Source organism: Exophiala oligosperma, assembly GCF_000835515.1.
Source record: "Exophiala oligosperma strain CBS 72588 unplaced genomic scaffold supercont1.14, whole genome shotgun sequence".
NCBI lineage: Eukaryota > Fungi > Ascomycota > Eurotiomycetes > Chaetothyriales > Herpotrichiellaceae > Exophiala > Exophiala oligosperma.
The window spans coordinates 587,822-600,427 of NW_015622831.1; the positions used below are offsets into that span (position 1 = coordinate 587,822).

The following is a 12,606-nucleotide window of genomic DNA, read 5'->3' on the forward strand; positions in this document are numbered from 1 at the left end:
TCAGGGTGAGTTAGGGGGTGAGTCACAGGTGTGTGCAGGCTGCGCCCAAGGTGAGCCGAAATTGGACTAAGAGATGCGCGAAGGTGGCGAGGGTCGGCGATGGCCTTTGATTGGCCCATGTCTATGGGGGCCATGAGCGAATTTTCGACGACAGGAAATCCAACCTTTCCCCCTTTCCCTCCTTCTCTCCCCTCCCTCACACACACTCTTCCAAGTGCAACCAAAGTTCTTTGACCACTCGAATGATTTTCAGCAACGACATGACTGCACCGCATCGACGCCAGGATGACCGGTGTCAGGATGAGGCAGGAATCCAGTAGACCCTTCAGCGGCTGCAGCAGTGGCTAAATAGATCGAACTATTTCAGGGCTATGCAAGGACGAGCCAGTCCTGTTCGGATTGGGAAGAGAAATGCGGACCTTGGCTACCACATATCATCCTCGCCATCGGGCTTGTTCCTTCGGTTGGTCACGACTGGGTGTACACCTGCATTTGCGCTGCTCTGGCTGCGGAAGCCTAACGAATAACTTTTACCAGCAGGGAAGAGGGTGTATTGCGAGAGGTTGACGATCGGCCGGGCAGACGGGATGAACGAACACTCTAGCTCTGTGCAGATTCGGCAAGGGTAAGGAAGATTACATGCTTCAAGGATGCTCAAGGATGCGTATGCGCCTAAGTGGCCTATGATGTGACCAAGGCTCCCTTGACGGCGCCAATGTGTGCATCGGCATTTGTGGCTTGAGGTGTCTGCCTCGTGCGATGGCGAAACTCTTCAAGACGAGGCCTGCATGTGGATTAAGAGAAGAGACAGTGAGACTCCTCGCCGCACGCCGAGTGCCTAGAATCGCTTGTCAAGTCCATGGCAGATCCATCGCATCTTGTCTGTGAGAGGACTCCGTAAGAGATTGTCGCGAAGGCACTCGGCTCAGTCTGTTTGAGACAGAGGCTGAAGAACACAGACAATGACTCTACATCATGCTGAGGAGCCTTTCGCCTCCTCATCTTGTATGCTACAGAATCCCCCGAGGAGCCCAACCTCAGTGCGCTCGATAAAGCCAATCGCAACCGCACCAAGAACTGCGAAGTGTAGCGTTGAGCGACGACGGCTCATTCGGTTTGTCCTGGAAATCGTTCTGAAGATGCGCCGAGAGTATTGAGCATCAGGCGATCTCCTTCTCCCGTTGCCTGAACGACCGCGTGTCACATTTACGAGCGCGGCCCAGGCCCCTCGACAGAGGCAGTTTCTCGTCATCTTTTATAATAGTCTGTCCTTGCTTCCAATTTTCGTTGCTTGCTCTTTCAACGACTCAAAGTCTCTCCTTGTGCTGGAAAAGCCCCCCTACAGCCGGCCATTCTGCACTTCTGTCTGAGTCCCTGAAGATCCGAAACAACGAATAGAAGTGGCAACAGGCAAAATATGGCAGGGCCAGCCAATTGCTTCCGAATTATCCCCCTAGCATTGACGATTCACCTCTGCGCCATCTTGCTCTATCTTTTATGCGCGAAAGACGCTCTCGACACCTTGGCATTGAGGCTGATCATATATATCGCCATCCTAGCTATGATTCCCCTGGTCTAGGAGATGTCAAACAACGGAGAGGACCGGTATTTACTGAAGCTGCCCTTCTCTCCCATTCTTTGCCAGCGAGTATCCGGTGGGAGATGTCCTCATGAGATCGCAGCCTTGCTTCATTCTCACCCCAGCTTCGGCGAAATGGTTGGGTGATGGCTCTCGATTATTTTTGTGTAGGATAGCCTACAGTTGATAGACGAATGTGAGGAGGATTCACGCCCTTACCCGTTATCCAATGCTATGGAGCAGAAACAAGCTTTGTATTGTACTATGGTTGAGTTTCAACATTGGTTAAATTGGCGACATCTGTTGGGCGGTCTCCCATGAGACTACAGGGCATCTTAGTCACTTACGTAGAGCCACAGCAGAAAAATCCGATCCCGGCGTACGTACTCGATAACACACCACCTTCTGAAAGAGCACGAAGTAGGAGGACTCGGGGCATCTTCAGTTAAATCCAGCAGCAAACAACATCTTTCAAAGAGTCCCACTCTGCTTCGCCGTCGCCCTCCCAAAGGAGTTACAGCGGACGGCAGCGAGGAAGCAGCAACGCAGAAAACGGGGGCTGGAAGAGGGTCTGTGCATTATGCACGAGAGTAATGGGCTTATTCAGTACTCTGTATGCTATATGTGTATTCACACATCCTCCTAGACAACCCTAATATACTGGATGACGATCAGCCAGTTGGTATACATCATAGATCACCCGTTCCTGACGACGAAAAGTCTGCCTTCGATACCCGGAAAAACCCAGCAGTCTCTCCCAAATCTCTCTTGGGGATGTTCCGATTCACGCATGACTGAGAAGAAAGAATACTCCAGACCATTCAACGAAAGCCAACGCGGATATCTATGCAAGCCACGAACAAGGAGGCAGTGAATTCATACAATGACGACGATGTCTATTACTCGTATTCTCGCCGAAGATTGTTATAGTCACGAATACACCCGCGTCAATTGGCCCACATGAAGTGTCTTAACTAAGTGATGGAGAGACGGCTGCAACAATCGAATGGTAAATCAAGAATTACTATCACAATGGCGATAAGACAATCGTGCCCGTCAATTCCGGGGTATATATCGGTCTCGGTATCTTCGATTCTCGAGCCACTTCTACATTATTTTAGTCTCTGTTCCTCGTCATAGGAGAGCGCCTTACACGAATTTGGTCAATCGTCATTTGTGTTTGCCCCGCGATACCCTGAAGCTCCTCTTCAGTCGCCCCACGATATCGATATTTTTGATAAGCTTCTAGAAGAATTGTGGTATCTTCAATGCTAGCAAGTTTTGTAAGTAAAATCAACAACGTGAACGAGATACGTTCCTACCTTGTTCTGCGGCGTCTTATGCGAGGGGTTTCAGTGGCAGCCGGACGACCACAAGTATCCTCGTGTGTCTGTCGCCCTTGAAGGACCTGTAACCCGTTTTGCGTCATAGTCTGCACAATCCGACCCCTAACTCCATGACCTGAGCCCGATGGCCTTGCACCTGATTCATGTTCGGGCAGCTCTCTTGATTCAGTCGGTTTGAAACAGGCATGGTTAGATGGCAATACAATAGATGGCAGCTCTAATTGGTTGTCCCACTCCAATGTCGTTTTCATCCCTTCGACGGCCTGCAAACGACTCATACGGAGTGGCGACGTCTGTGAGAGTGGCGAGGGCGTCATAAACCTGAACGACCGCCGGGAGAGTTGTAATTGCCGGTCGATTGCAGAGAAGTTCATCTCTGGACCGAAAACGTCAGCGCAATCAAAGCCTGGTCCATCTTCTCTCAGGACATCTCTTGGTACGTTCCCAGGTTGTGCTGCGTTCGAAGGTTCTTGGGCCGAACATAGTACATCGTCGCCGCAAACTTCTTCAACTGGTGCGTCCGGAGTATAAGCCAGTTTAAGAAGTCTCGTAGTGATTGCGTGCAAGCCACACAGGCAAGAGAGATTTACCGCCAAAGAAATGTGTGCATAAGATCCTGAAATCTTTGCATCACCCCTGATAATCTCGATAGAAGGGAATCTCCGCTTGAATTGCTCCAAGGTTTTCCTATGAGAGGGATGTGCTGGTGATGCTCTCACAATATGGGTAAGGTTGATACTTAAGTCTCCCTGTCTGACTGCCACTATATCATGATCGCATTCGAGAAGACGAAAGCGTTGGCCCTGTCGAGTATGTATCACTTGCGTTTTTTCGTGCAAGACTGCGCCAAGGGCTTGAAGTGAATAAAGGTTACACAAATTAATGGCGACATCGGACTCGACGAACACGCCCAATGAATCCACCAAGTGATAGTTGAACTTCTGATTCTGCCAACTAAATGGGGGTTCATCAAAACCTGCTGCTCGAAAAATTTGGCTTGCGTTTATCCATAAATCCCGATCCCGGATTAGAATTGTATGGCCTTCAAAGATAAGCTCTGTATAGCTCGGGATTATCTCTCGCTGTTCCATCTGGAGCGGTTTAGATAAGATAGGGGTTTCTTGCGCTCTTTGAGCTTCTTGAGCTTCTCCAAAAGCTAAGAGCGGTCGAAAGTTTTCGCTAAGATTGGTAGTAGCACATAACTCGCGTGCTGTCGGAAGGTCTATCCAAGGACCTGTCGCGGACGTATCCCTGGTAAAGTTGAGTCGAGCATCTGGTATACGTAAAGTGCCCCGATGCATGCCCAAGATCTGTACAACAAACTGCCCATGCTTTTTCAGAGGTGGTGCGATAGGAGGGTTGTCAGAACTATCGCTTTGAATGGAGCCCTGGATTGATTCGGCCTGTTTTGCACCATTGTATGGGCTGTCCAATAATGCCTTCAAGCTCTCGTCAGGTGTGATCTGGCAAACGTCCCCTAGATCAAACGACCAGCCTGGAAAATTGAGGCTGGGATCGAAATCGTTGGTGGTCCGTCTGCGTTTCACAGATCGGTCGCTGTGTCTTTCTCCCGGGCTAGTTGAGCCATTCTCGGGTTGCGATGTGTGCCCCTCGTGGCTCGCTGCAGTGCCACTAATCTTTCCGAAGGGCTCCTTGATGGTCGACGCATCTTCTGCATCAATGTCATCAGGTATTTGGGTTGGTTCTTGTCGTGGTGTGAGGCTTCCTGTCCGCAGGAGAGTCTCATCGAACAGGCCGATGTCCAGCGCTATTCTCAAACACTCTGCCGCTGACTGGCGGTCTGAAGGCTCCCTTTTGAGCATGTATCCCTTCAAGAAGTCGATCATGGGATCCGACTCCCAGTCCTCTGCTGCGACGATGATACGGGAGCACCAGGTGAAAGCTTGCTGTTGAATTTTGCCGCGCTCTTTCACCTCTTTTCGTCGTGTATCGTGAGGGAGCCCATAGAGACCTTCCATGACAATCACACCTAACTGCCAGATATCGACTGCGCTTGTATAAGACCGATTTGAATAAATTTCAGGGGGTGAATATCGATAATTCCCGCACCGTGTTCTCAACTCAATATCTTCTTTGGCCAGACCAAAGTCGCCGATTCGAACCCAGAACGGTGTCCTGGACTGTACGAGGATGTTCTCAGGCTTTAAGTCCCGATGCGTTATGTTTCTGGCGTGGAGATATACAAGAGCTCTCAAGCACTGGTGTAGAAGGGCTGACCATTCTTCCACTGCAATCGGGCTGATCGAGTGTTGCTGTTGTAGATTTCCTAGCCGCAGATATTCCATCACCATAAGTGCTTCTGGATCCGCCTTGAAGTCGAGAAGTTTAACTGTGTGGTCCTTTCGAGAGAGTCAGTAAAAGCAATAATCAATAATCGGGAAGGATCTTATCATACGTGTCGAAGCGTTTTCATGATTTCAATCTCACGCTGCCAGCCTAACGGATAGAAAAACTCCTTTCCAGCGCATTCCAATCCGGTGGTAGCGTTCAGGACTCTTCTGACTCGTCCGTAAGCACCGTGGCCCAGTTCTTCACGCTTCAAGTAAATTGGCCGTTTGCTTGGACTGAGCGATTCACTCGGCGCGAACGAATCACCTGGACTGCGGAGGGCTAGATTATAGAAATCTACTTCGTGCGACGGAGGAGCACCGTCCATAAATCTCTCGACATTGTCGTTGTATTCATTAGGACGTGTCTCGTAATGCCGAGGGAGATGAACGTTAAAGCCCAGCTCTCGGCCTTTTCGTAGCGGTATTGTCACTCTGATTGTTTCATACCCGGGAAAGAAGATCCATTTGAAGTGATGGCGAAGTTCGTCTTTTGCCTCACCGTCATAGCTGACAGTGAGACCGTTGTTAGAATGATCCCAGATTGCGGGCCGTTGTTCGCTGTCGAAAGAGATGTAAAATCGTGGTCTGGTCGATTCGAGAAGGACATCACATTGGTCAGGATCACTTCCGAAAATGACACGACCCTTTACTTTGGTCTCCTGGTCAAATCTCAATTGGATACGGTGAAAATAATCAAGTTCGTTCGCTGGAGTTTCGTCTTCGCCGTATTCGCTTGGAGTGGTTCCACGGCTGATAGGAGACGGCTTCACATATCGGCCTGCGTTGTGTGGTAAGCGGAATGAATCGATCGTCAATCCCCATTCATCAAAAGGAATTAGAGTCAAGAATATGTTCAAGTCATCCATTCTGTCTCGTCGTAGGGGACGAAGAGGAACTACACTCAGGCGCGGCGTTACTTCTTACGCTTATACATTCTGGCTGCCTCTCGTGGATTATGCTTGACGGCCCCAGATCGACGATGCCGTAGGTTGGCGCCGGCGCTAATATTTAGTGCGCGCTTTCCAGAATAGCTAAGACCCTATCACTTCCCCGCTCAGCACACATCTTGAAACTGCGGTCACGTGGCTGCAGCTACATCAACCTGCAACCCACCCCTCGATGGTTTTCTCTCAATACTGATCCATCCCACCGACTTGTATTCTCCTTCATCATGACAATTACAGTATATGCGGACGAACTCCTACGTCTAAATGTCGACGATATTGGAGATGAGGATCTTTTCGACCTTAAAGACCCAGAGAACTGGACTGAGGAACATACGGCACATTTCCGGTGATAACCCCTTCTTCTTATGTTTGCGGTATTATATGCTGGTATTGACAAGGGCTCATTTATTGTAGGAAAATTGTCAATGAGCGCCACCAGCGTGATGAAAAAGATCGGTCGCGGGCGGTGGATGCAGATGAACTTGGGGCACGATTAGGGTACGAGCGACTTCCTGTCTTGACTGAAAGATTCAACTCTAAACCACGAACAAAGCCGCATTCCTACGAGAGAATCACCCGCCTCCCCTCTTACGCGTTACCGCTCGCCCTCCACATCGACTATCGACAGGGAGAGAGATAGAGAAGAGGGCTGGCAAGAAGAGGAGGAGGCCTATCATGCTTTGGTAGCCGAAGGGGGCCGGCCGTCCCACCCTGTGACCCTCGGATATGACGTGATAGACAACCCCAACAATTATGAACAGTACAAGGACGTTATCTGGTTTTGGCACTGGAAGGGAGGCTATTACACAGTATTTTTCACTCAACTCATGGAGTGGAGGCGATTCCGAGAAATGCAGGACAAGAAGCGGAGTTATTACATTCCACAAAACAGGTTTCAAGAGTATCAAGACTCCGTCCATGAGAGCCAAACAGACGCGGGATGGAAATACGACCTCCGAGTGCTCGAGGACCGACACCAACAGAATCGACTGGAAGACTGGAATGAGTTTCGGGCAGTCTACTATCGGAGGCTCAAAGCATGTGAGAAACGGGTTGCGCCGGCACATGCGAATCTACTTGTCAGGGAGAAGGAATTCGAAGATGCCAAAGCACGACTGATCGATGTTGTTACTGATACACAGGTTCTGTATAGCCGATTCAGCGAAATTCGAGCCTCACAGAAGGAAGTGGCGAAAGCGCAATCTAGAGTGGAGTCAGCCGAGGAGGCGTTACGAGCAGCAAAACAAATCAGGTCAAAGAGAAAAGCAACGTTAATGAGGATGGCGCACCAGGAAATCGCTTCTGCGAGGGACAATTTAAAGCAAGTATCCGGTACTGAGGAAATGAGAAGACTCCGTGATGGGTATGACCTGCACATAGCCGACAAGGTCATGGTCATAGCAAAGGGTAAGTTGAGAGCAGCGGAGCTCGATGTGAAGAGATGGAAAGTATTCCTGAAGTGGATCGACGACCAGCATCCAGCCATCGCAGCCGAATGCGGGTTGTTCACCAATGATACCCTGGATGCCGCTTTCCATGCCATCAGAGGAAAAGAAGATCCGCAGAGGCAGAAAGAGCGGCCTCAGCTCCGACGAAGAAAACATAAGCAAAGACGATCTGTTCTTAGTCCAAAAGCTCCATCGAAGGTCTCAAAAGCCTCGAAAGCTAGAGTGGGCCCTTCCAGCTTACGTGCAACGATCGCAACACCACTTCACGAATCACCCGTGCCGGTGGTTGCTTCAGCTCAGCAAGGAGATCATGACGACAAGAGGAAGTCGCGGCTACGGTCATGCCCAAGTATATCAACACTCAAACCCACCCGTCGCAGCGCTCGAATCGCAGAAAGAGTAAAAGGCCTACAGGATTGTGACGCACTATCTAAAACTGCAAGGTTCATGGGTCGAGAGGCGCACGAGCTGTTACAAGTGAAGCGACAAAAGGAACAGAATATGAAGCGAGCAACAACGAAGAGTAGTGAGCGCCTCAAAGGCAGGCATCCATCGAAACCGCAAGGCGTTTCAAAGCGGAGGGGTCCTCCTCGATGAAGGTGTATCCCGAACCGAGCCTTTCTTCATTCTCCAGTTCCCTGTGCCAGTACCAATGTCGAGGACGTTCCCGGGTGTCTTGACAGGGGCAAGTGTATGTATTTTGAGATTGTCTTTTGCAACAGCTTTCGGTTGATGCAGCTTGCACCAGAATGTACACAGATCACGTGACTTGAAGTACTCGATGATGTCTCCCGCCGATGGCTATATCTGGAACTCTTGTCTTGGTCTTCCGTCGAGATCGATCTCCACGGTGTGTTTAATCTTCAGGCCGCCTAGTCACCCCATGCAGGCCCCAGGACACGGCCTTCAGACAATAAAATCAATTTTGGGAAACCTTCCAGACCAACGAATCATTTTTAGCGCCCAGAAGCATGAAACCGCGCGTTTTGGCATCAAGTTTCGACTTGAGACCTTGCCAGGGCAGTTTTCCATGAATCATCGCGAGACCTGTCATGTAGACCGACGGGTATCTACTCCGTACAGATACTGAAATAGCGATTGCTCCCCAGGAGACGTAGATGCGCTGGCGAAGGACTGAGGTGGCATCCACTGGAGAGCTCTCGTGTCGCTCGAGGACTTGCGCTTGCGGTTTGGACCTGCACCTGGCGCCTCTTTGTCGAGTGGCATTACAGTACAAAGTACTCTCTACGTATCACCCAACTCTTCTGGCTTTCAATTGGGTTGCTACCGGCCAATGATTTTCCAACCGATGCCGTCTGCATTAAGGACCAATCATTCCCTATCTGAATCCTCTTGTATAACCGGTCCATCATCGAGAAGCCAGCCATTTTGTGAAACACGACAACGAAGCAGAAAGCATCCGTTGGGCAAATCGTTGGCTGGCATGAAGTAGTGTTCGGAGACCTTGCTCCAATTGGCCCCGTCACCGTAGCTCTCCGTCAGGGGCTGTGCTAGGGTCCGCTCCAGCCATCTTCGACCTTTCGGTATTCCAGCACATTGAACCAGAGCTGGATCCACCTGCACCCACTCCTCGAAAAAGCGACGATTGGCTCTCAATGATGGACAACGTCTAGGCAGGCGTTGCCCGATTTTCCTCATGCCTGCCGCTTGCGAAACTGGAGGGTCGCCTAGAGAGCCAACCATTGCGCAGGAATCATCGATGGCGAAGACCCCTCTTCTGTGGTCCATCCACGTAAATACTGCTGAACATCCCTTTTCACCTCGTCCTTACAGGGTACAGTACTGTAAGATGTCGGTGCCGTACAAGAATTCACTCTATCTCTGGCTTTGCGCGCAACCTGACGATTTCGACCCAGGAGCGAGCACAATAAGACTAACACCATCGCAGAAGGCGGAGTGGCAGCAGCTCGCCGATTCAGCCTACTTTGGTTGGAGACCTTCAGATTCGGGCTTCAGGACCCTCGATCGAAACATCCCGTATATTATCGGAGACCGCGAAATCCGTGTGACTTATCGGGCAAAGACCGACCCTCCTGGTGCAGGTCTCGGAGCACTCAATCGGCTCCCCATTGAGCTCCTGAATTCTATTATCTCGTCACTTGACATATCTACTCTTGACTGGTTCAAAAGAGTGAATAGGCGAGCTTTCGAGATCGTCAATGCGCATCCGGAATTTCACGTCATGAACTCGCAAGCGCATGATACCCTACGCGGGTTGCGCGTCATTAAAACAAGCCATATGATCACCGTTCAAGTCCTCTTTGAAAAGCTCTGCACCAGCAAGTGTGAGGACTGTGGCGACTATGGCGGATACATTTATCTTCTGACTTTTCGGCGGGTTTGTTGTCGGTGCTTCACGGAGCAAGACCGATATTGGCCACTACGAGAGATTGACGCTTTGAGAACGTACGGCCTTACTCCGGAAATCCTGCGCACTTTGCCTCGTTGTCAAGGCTACCCCGGCTACTACGAGAATGAATCCTTCTACAGGAACAGGCAGGGCTATCTGTCTTTGATAGACCGCCAGTCTGCGTACCGTGCAGGGGTCGCTCGCCATGGCTCGCTTCAAGCCATGAAGGAGTACGTGGCGAACGTAGACTCCAACCTCTGGGCACAATTCGAGAAAGAAATCGAAAAACGCGAGAAGCAATTGGCGGCAGAGAGGGTAGTGAAGGTCCGCAACAAGATTGCCCAGAAAGTGACTAAGATCAGGAAACGGAACGCTTATAAAGAGAAGGTCCTGACAAGGAGGGAAGAACGACAAAGGAGAATGGCACAGTTCTCTCTATGCCATGACCCAGCACAGATTGAGGATGCCAATGACGTGGGTGATGAAACTGACAACGAAAGTATCAGCACCCTTGACGATACGGACGAAGACACCAGCAGCGATAGATATGAAATTTTCTCCCACATAGCGGAGACCGTGTCCTGGAGCACCGGGGAGTGTAGCGGACACGCCTTGGAGCCGCTTCGTTACATGGCAATGATGCGGGTGCCTTGGCTGAACAGGCAAAACGGGAGGGATGAATGGGGGTTCCATTGCGTTGGGTGCGAGCAAAATCAGCGGTGGCCGAACCATGCTAGACGCGACTACATCATGTCAACGTTCAAGGACCATCTCAAGGAATGTGGTCCGGTCAAGGAAGGGGTGCATCACATCAACGATTGTTGCAAGAAAGGCACCTGCGTTGGAAGGGAGAAAATTATATCTTCCCCGTTTGATAACCCATTCTGGCGGTGCTGACATGGTCCATGATGAGTCTCCCGATGCCGAAACTCAGGGGAAATTCTGGCACTGTTACTATCTGCGTGTCCGCCGCTGCCTCGGAGCGGTCGCCATAACGGTGATCGCACAGACGATCGACAAAGCTCAACCGGTGAGGCATTTAATGCCAGTTTTCTTAGGCAGAACTGTTTGAGTGTCCCTAGTCGATCGACGGATGCCAACCACTGAATCACTTGCGCTCTCGGGGGAAAATGGTGATGGTTCGCCCAGCAGCTAAGATTAGTGTCGATGTTCTGTCGTTCCACAGCAGTTGAGTAGATTCTGACCAGCCTCCCAACCGGTGAGGCATTTAATGGACCAGTAAGGCGCAAACTGTGAAGGCTCTCGATGTACGGAGTTACACAACCTAACCATCCAACCATTACAGTAACACTTTCTAGCCTGCTGGGGTTCATGTTTCCTGTGAAATGGTTGGCTCACGATGATCGATAGCAGCCAACGTCCAGTTCTTGTAAGACTAGGATCCGCCATCCAGCATGGCCAATGAATACGAGAGAAATACGTGTTGGGACCATGATCATCTCCTCCTTCGACGCCTTGCCTTAGTCACATCTTGGACTCCATCAGCTGACAGCTGGGTGGTGTCTGCTCCTAGCCGCTCGTGCACTTCATTCGACATGAACGGTTCTTGGGCGTCAGGCTCCCGCCTCAGAAATTCCCCAATCGTCCAGTCAAAGACGTGATCGTATTCGAACCCTTGTCGGCGAAATAGCTTGTTGAACATCTTCCGCAGGTGCCGATAGTCCGGCCGATCTTCGTATCGCAAGTTGCGTACATAATTCATGTACTCTTCAAATTCGGTTGGTAGACCTGCACAGAGATCGCTCGCACTGGTCGCCTGCTTTTTCTCCAAAACCAGCAGGTGTTTGGCATCCCGCTTCGCTTTGAGACCTTGCCAAGGAAGTCTTCCACGGATGAAATATACTAGCATATATCCGAGAGCTTCCAAGTCGTCGCGCCGAGATTGTGCTGCAGGACAGTCAGCGGACTTTTTTCTCGTAATGCTTGAACACAATTGAACACAATTGACATATTTCTTACCAATGCCTAAATGCCCGTTGATGCTTGCATATCTGCATGTGCCTAACAGCTGAGGAGGACGCGCTGTCACATGACGGGGAGGGGGGCTGCTCGACTTCCACCGGTCTGGATGGCGGTAGATGGCAAGACCTAAATCGGTCATGTAGATGATGTTCCCCGCTTCGCCCATACCCAGCATGAAGTTTTCAGGCTTGACGTCCCGGTGAAGGTAATCGTGAGTATGAAGAGTCTTGAAGCGACGAAGGAGTTGGTCGGCAAGCATCAGTGTCGTCTTCAACGAGAACTGGTCGCCGCAATATCGGAATAAGTCCTCCAAATTTGGCCCGAGCAATTCGAAGACCAAAGCCATAAAGTCGTCTTGCTGTCCGTGCCAGTACACCTGAGGAAAGCCGGCCTCTTGCGCTAGAGATTGATAGATTCGTGCTTCTTCTTCGAGTAGAGACGGCGCCACGCTGTGATGTTCGAGTTTCATGGCGACTTCGTTGCCGGTCTCAGCGTCTCGCCCTGTTCAACGTGAGATTGCATTTTAAGCTCTGGGGCGTCAGCGGTGTGGCCATACCCAGATAGACATTGCCAAAGGAACC

At 50.6% G+C, this 12,606-nt stretch overlaps 4 protein-coding genes across 5 annotated transcripts; 2 read left to right on the top strand and 2 right to left on the bottom strand.

The window, feature by feature from the left end:
* Positions 1-2,897: 2,897 nt before the first annotated feature.
* On the bottom strand, positions 2,898-6,148 carry PV06_10643 (uncharacterized protein; the record flags this gene model as incomplete). The annotated part of the gene is made up of 2 exons (XM_016412211.1): positions 5,342-6,148; positions 2,898-5,285 (listed from the first exon to the last, which is right to left on the bottom strand). Exons 1-2 carry the CDS (start codon positions 6,140-6,142, stop codon positions 2,898-2,900), a joined length of 3,189 nt encoding a protein of 1,062 aa, XP_016257519.1. The 5' UTR covers positions 6,143-6,148.
* Positions 6,149-6,419: 271 nt separating this feature from the next.
* On the top strand, positions 6,420-8,811 carry PV06_10644 (uncharacterized protein). The gene is made up of 3 exons (XM_016412212.1): positions 6,420-6,569; positions 6,638-6,721; positions 6,777-8,811. The coding sequence occupies exons 1-3, from the start codon at positions 6,448-6,450 to the stop codon at positions 8,266-8,268; spliced, it is 1,698 nt and encodes a 565-aa protein (XP_016257520.1). The 5' UTR covers positions 6,420-6,447; the 3' UTR covers positions 8,269-8,811.
* A 177-nt stretch (positions 8,812-8,988) lies between these two features.
* Positions 8,989-11,234, top strand: PV06_10645 (uncharacterized protein). The gene has a single exon (XM_016412213.1). The coding sequence runs from the start codon at positions 9,329-9,331 to the stop codon at positions 10,937-10,939; it is 1,611 nt and encodes a 536-aa protein (XP_016257521.1). The 5' UTR covers positions 8,989-9,328; the 3' UTR covers positions 10,940-11,234.
* Positions 11,065-12,601, bottom strand: PV06_10646. Of its 2 annotated transcripts, XM_016412215.1 has the most exons (3): positions 12,582-12,601; positions 12,023-12,526; positions 11,065-11,950 (listed from the first exon to the last, which is right to left on the bottom strand). In XM_016412215.1, exons 2-3 carry the CDS (start codon positions 12,492-12,494, stop codon positions 11,499-11,501), a joined length of 924 nt encoding a protein of 307 aa, XP_016257523.1. In that variant the 5' UTR covers positions 12,495-12,526; positions 12,582-12,601; the 3' UTR covers positions 11,065-11,498. The 2 variants fall into 2 exon arrangements, with proteins under 2 accessions (XP_016257523.1, XP_016257522.1); XM_016412214.1 differs by having other exon boundaries at positions 12,023-12,601.
* Between the last annotated feature and the right edge of the window lie 5 nt (positions 12,602-12,606).

Excerpts from the sequence above, each read along its gene's own strand:
- PV06_10644 (XM_016412212.1), top strand. The coding sequence starts at position 6,448 with ATGACAATTACAGTATATGCGGACGAACTCCTACGTCTAAATGTCGAC. Across the intron at positions 6,570-6,637 it reads GAACATACGGCACATTTCCG|GAAAATTGTCAATGAGCGCC; the intron begins GTGATAACCCCT and ends CATTTATTGTAG. Across the intron at positions 6,722-6,776 it reads GAACTTGGGGCACGATTAGG|CCGCATTCCTACGAGAGAAT; the intron begins GTACGAGCGACT and ends CCACGAACAAAG.
- PV06_10645 (XM_016412213.1), top strand. The coding sequence starts at position 9,329 with ATGCCTGCCGCTTGCGAAACTGGAGGGTCGCCTAGAGAGCCAACCATT.
- PV06_10646 (XM_016412215.1), bottom strand. The coding sequence starts at position 12,494 with ATGAAACTCGAACATCACAGCGTGGCGCCGTCTCTACTCGAAGAAGAA. Across the intron at positions 11,951-12,022 it reads CAACGGGCATTTAGGCATTG|CACAATCTCGGCGCGACGAC; the intron begins GTAAGAAATATG and ends ACTGTCCTGCAG.